Below are 5,064 nucleotides of genomic sequence, written 5' to 3' on the forward strand. Positions count from 1 at the left end.
ATTTAACTAACTGATATTACGTTTAGCCTAGGTTAGAGACTCCATGTAGTTGTTAATATAAAATTGCAATTATTGTTAGTATTATGTTGTTAGTTTGTTTGTCCTTAAGTTTTAGTGTCTCTCTGAGGGAGGATGACTTGAGATGTCTCCTTGCTGCTGCTCATTTGAGACATGGCCTGTGTGCCAAAGTTAATTTATGTCATGGTTCCTCCCTAATAACAGACATTCTTTTCTGCAGGCCCTCTAAGATTTTATCCAAAGGACTCTTGCTTAATCCACTATTTTCACATGTCGTAAGATTTAACTGTATTAAGCACTAAGAATATTTATTTTCCTCAACAACACAAACACACACATATAAATAGAGAGAGAGAAAAAAAGAGAGAGAAAGAGAGAGAGAGAGAAATTAAAATTAAGCAGGGCATTTAACTTTACCAGACTTTGTCTTTTTCTACTGCAACTTGTCAGCTCATTTTGTGCCTCATCAATCCAGACTATTTGAATACTTTCAAAGTGTTTTTGAGTCAATAGGTCACATGACCTAGAAGCTAATGAAGAAAAATACAGAATTTTGACTAAAAAAATTATAAAAAATAAAAAATGTGTTAAAATGCAATAAAATTTGTGTGCCTCATCTATACAGACTGGTATTATAATTTCACACTGGTTTTGAGTCTATAGGGCACACGACTTGGAAGCAATTGAAGAAAACATATTATTTAATATTAAAATTGTTTCAAATATTGAATATGATTTTAAAATTTCATAGAGGATAGTGTGTCTTATGTAAAAACATGAATTATCACTTTTTTGTATCAGTTAGTCAAAAGGCAAAGCATTTATTAACATTTGTTTGACAGGAGTGTTTGGTTCGGACATTTGTTGACGGTCCCTAAGTGAACCTCCGAGCGCTTGAGGAATGGAGCGGTGGAGAACGGCTGGCCGACATTAGCGTTCATAAATCGGATCAACCTTGAGCTAAACGCTGCTTACTCCGCGGAGCGCGAATATCGAATATCCAACTTGAAACTAACTTCACTGCGGTGCTGGAAGTGGAGGAGGAAGCAGCGTCTTTGCGTCACACGCTTCTGATCTTTTACTCGAGCTCAGTGGCAGCAACAGAAGAAGAGTCGAGAGGATCAGATAGATCCACAACTCAACAGACCCGCTCCGGTCTGCTCCTTGCTCCCCAGCTTGACAGAGGTTCTCTCCTCCCGTAGGCGCCAGGGGATGGAGGAATGATCCAGACCGACTTCTCACCGCAAGATCTTCCTTTTCTTTTCCCTCCTTCTCCTTCTCTACCTCCGCCTGTTCTGCTGTTCGATCCTCGCGCGCCGCGTCCGCCGCTGGTTCTGTGGCCTGGATGCGGACTCCGATGCTCGGCAGAACTGCGGCGTTTGCGGCCCTGTTGGCCCTCAGTGCCTGCTTAACAGGTAAGGAAGAGCCGCCGGGGCTGCTGGGTGGTGTCAAGATGTAGGTGAGATATCCTGAGAGCTTTCTGAATGCTGCTATGCTGCTGTAGATTGCTGAGGTCAGTGTGTCCGTTACACTGATATGGCTCTATCATATTTGGGTACTATCTTCAGTCTACAGTTGGTTACACTTTAGCTGCTGGCTTTCATTCCTGTCCAGCTGATCAGCATTGAATAAAGTCTATATTCTCTTGTTTTATTTTGTTTTTTGACAAAAAAGTGAAAATACCATGTTAAGTTGTTTTCCTTGTCCTTTAGTGTGGCAGTTAGCTGTTCCTCACACAAATAAAGCAGAAATTGGTCCACATATTTGTTTTTCATGTTCATCCACTAGATTAAAGGAGTAGTCTGTAGCCAAATCAACCTAACACAGTTGACGACTTCATCAAATTATTCAGAAATTGCTCTTGGTTTCTTAGTTTTGGGGGAGATAATTGAGCTGTGTGAGTTTAAGTATGATAGAGTTCCTGCTAGTAATGAGAAGGGAACAGAGGAGGAGATGTTTTCATCATGTGTTGCAGGACCTGCTTAGGGCTCTGTTATCAATTGGAGGTGGGGGGTTTGACCATCATCTGGCTGCTCTCTGGAACACATTCCTGTGTCAACTGAAGAGCTTGAGTGTGATGTCACCATGTTTTGTAATGGAGACTGGGTATTTCTTTTCAAGGCCTCTTTAGTGGTAGGTTTGTGGGTTTTCCTTCAAGTATTTTGTGGTAGTATTGTGATAATAATGACAATAAAAAGGTTTATTTCTTTACAGTCTTTTTTAAGGTAACTGAATGGTTCTTACTGTTTTTTTGCGTGTCCTGTTTAACAGTGTGGACATCGATGCCTGTTGCGACCCGGCTTGTTGAGCCGTAACAAAAAACAGGGAGACACGGACTTCAACAATAATTACGCTCTTTATTAAGCACCAAACATAAAAGAAAAATAAGCAGGCGGCCCCTGTGGCCAATGGCATTACCCAAAAGCAGATGGTGCAAACAGGGAATCCTGCAAAAGAAAAGAAAAACAAAGCAAAGTCGGGGTGGGCAGACAAGACAGGCAAGAGCCAGCCTGAAAAGCGGAGCTGGGCGGAGAAGTCAGCTCAGCCCCAAGTGAGCTCCACCAGAACCCCCTGACAAATGAGCACGTCTCTTATATAGCCAGGAAACGCGAAGCCCAAGCGGAACATGGATGACACTACTTCCAGTATGCCTTGAAAATAAAGAACAATTAATGTAAAGGGACAAACCCCCTTATGTAAAGTGGAGGGATCGTCACAATGCCTAATTCACGAGACAAGATTTTTATTCCAATTTCTGTCTCAATTTCCCCCTTCTGAGAATTTTAAGGACGGGGAGGCTCTTAAGAGATATTCTGCCATGTGTTGTTGTGTTGAGGGGGATATAGTCCACTCAAAGGGTCATTGGAACCACTGCAGTCTAAAATCGGGATATTCAACATGTTGGATTGTCTTAGCCAAGTGAATGAAATGTATAGCCAATCAGAAACTGAGCCTGGAAAATACATAATACTGCATAGCAAAAAAAAAAAAAAACTAACAAAAAAACCCCATCAACTATCTAAAATATGCAGATGAGCATAACTTATCTCCTCACCAATTAGGGCTGGGCTATGAATCGAGCATACTCGATGTATCGCGATATTTTCAATTTACGATAGTTAAAATGGCATATTGCAGCTATCGAGTATAAATTGTCGTTCAAATAATAAGCGTTTGCCGTCAAATTCACTGAGTATCGTTTATCCGACACTCTATGAATGCATCACTAGTCCCTCCCCCCTCCCAACCTGAAAATGTTCTACCAATCACGCTGCGAGGAGAAAACAAACAACATGGTGATGGCAAGAGTTTGAGCTGTGAATGAGACAGTAACTGAAGAGGAATCAGATGAACTAGTCTAGTTCCAAAGAGAAACGGCGCTCGATCAATAATTTGGCAGTGGTTTGGATTTTATATGGAGGATGTCGAACAAAATGAAGTAATTTGCAAGACATGTTATAAAACTATTGCCACAAAAGGCTGTGCCACAAATTTATTTCGCCCCCTAATCAGACTATTCTTTTACACGCTGTTCATAGCCGCGCTGCCGCGGCAGAACTGGTCCGTTAAAGTGAAACCTGGAGATGTAGGTAGGATTCATTAGAGTTAAGCCATGGGGAAAATAACTCAAAACTACTTATTCTTTTTTTTCTCGCTCTCGTGTCGGCTTTACGATACACATAGACTTGTTGTCGTTGCCATAACAACTGACAACAACTCAACTTTTTGTATCAGGATTCGGCACCAAGAACACTCAAACTTTACCCCCTCTAGAACAAGAACATTCAGTTCGTTAGTTTTATGCTTTTAGACTTGATGTGTATTTTGCTTTTATTAAGTAATAACTGTTGTAGATTAGCCACCGCTGCTATTAGCCAAACTAACACAGCGGTGGTTGATTAGCTAATTTAAACACCTGCTTTACTGATGATCTGTCAGTTTGTGTGTAGGTCGCTTTTTGTATTTTTAAACTGAGCCAAAAGGGTTGCCACCTTTCAGAAATTAAAATAAGGGATGCTCCCCTCGGCGCGGGGGACTCTCATGGGGTGGGATGTCCACTGCAGTGATAGACAATATTTTATGGCGGTGTTTTTTGTCTTTAAAACGTGATCTGTAGAGCAGTCATTCATACATAGTTGGTTAGAGTATCCCAAAATTGAACTCCAATCACAGTAGCATACCTTAAAAACACGTTTAATTAAGCAAGTGTAAAAAGTAAACTACTCAAGTATTGAGTAGTTTATCAAATTAGTTTATCAATATGATCAAGTATTGATCATAACACCTGATTTAATATTCAAAATGTGTCCTCAGACAGCCAAAAGTATAAAAGTTATGTGAACATACTTGTACTGTAAAGAATATTACTAAAATATTTATAGAAATAAGGAGTTAGGTTTGGAGGCTGGTTCTAGACCAAGTTTAACACAGTGGCCAGGGTAGTCAGTGTTTTTTCATGGCAACACTTGAAAAAGAATGGGGGAAAAAACACACAAAAAACAGGCAGATGGAAAGTGTGATCCTATACAGCAGTTAAGAGTGCAGCACTATAATTTTTAATTCGTTGTTAAAGTAAAATTGTGAAGGTTAAAAAAAAAGTGATCCACCACTGAGTATTAACATAAGACATTTATTTAGAATAACTTCTTTGGTACCCCATTGGCCCCCATCTAGAACTGCCCAAGGTTGCAGGTCTATATCTGGTCCATTAATGACCACTGAACAATGAATCCATAAAATATATCAACATTTCAAAATTAAACCTACAGGAAGCCCTAACAAACCTTTTAAAGTAGGAAATATTTAAGTATTTAGTGTTAATCTATTTGTATGATTTGTTCTTTAAATGACAATTTGTATTATTTTGGCTGATATTATACATTAAATAAGCAAATAATCAAACCAGTAAAAGCATAATAAGAAACTTACTCATAGCAAAATGTTCTGTACCATATCAGCCTCAGGAGATCATTGATGGATGAAGAGATGTTGATGTCTGGTTCTTTAGGTTATGACGGGTCTCCAGTTCCTCTCCTGATCCATTCA

General features: G+C 39.7%; 1 protein-coding gene across 4 annotated transcripts in view; it reads left to right on the forward strand.

Moving 5' to 3' along the window:
• The first annotated feature begins 886 nt into the window (after nt 1-886).
• Nucleotides 887-5,064, forward strand: part of LOC103130954 (neural proliferation differentiation and control protein 1-like) — a 21,264-nt gene continuing 17,086 nt past the window's right edge. Inside the window, exon 1 of one of the 4 annotated variants that reach the window (XM_016666301.1) lies at nt 887-1,433. In XM_016666301.1, the coding sequence (XP_016521787.1) occupies nt 1,364-1,433 (70 nt within the window). In that variant the 5' untranslated portion in view covers nt 887-1,363. The remainder of the gene's footprint in view (nt 1,434-5,064) is intronic. The other 3 variants (XM_007542485.2, XM_007542488.2, XM_016666302.1) reach the window with 3 other exon arrangements.

The sequence above is a fragment of the Poecilia formosa genome, unplaced genomic scaffold, assembly GCF_000485575.1.
Source record: "Poecilia formosa unplaced genomic scaffold, Poecilia_formosa-5.1.2 Scaffold699, whole genome shotgun sequence".
NCBI classification, from domain to species: domain Eukaryota; kingdom Metazoa; phylum Chordata; class Actinopteri; order Cyprinodontiformes; family Poeciliidae; genus Poecilia; species Poecilia formosa.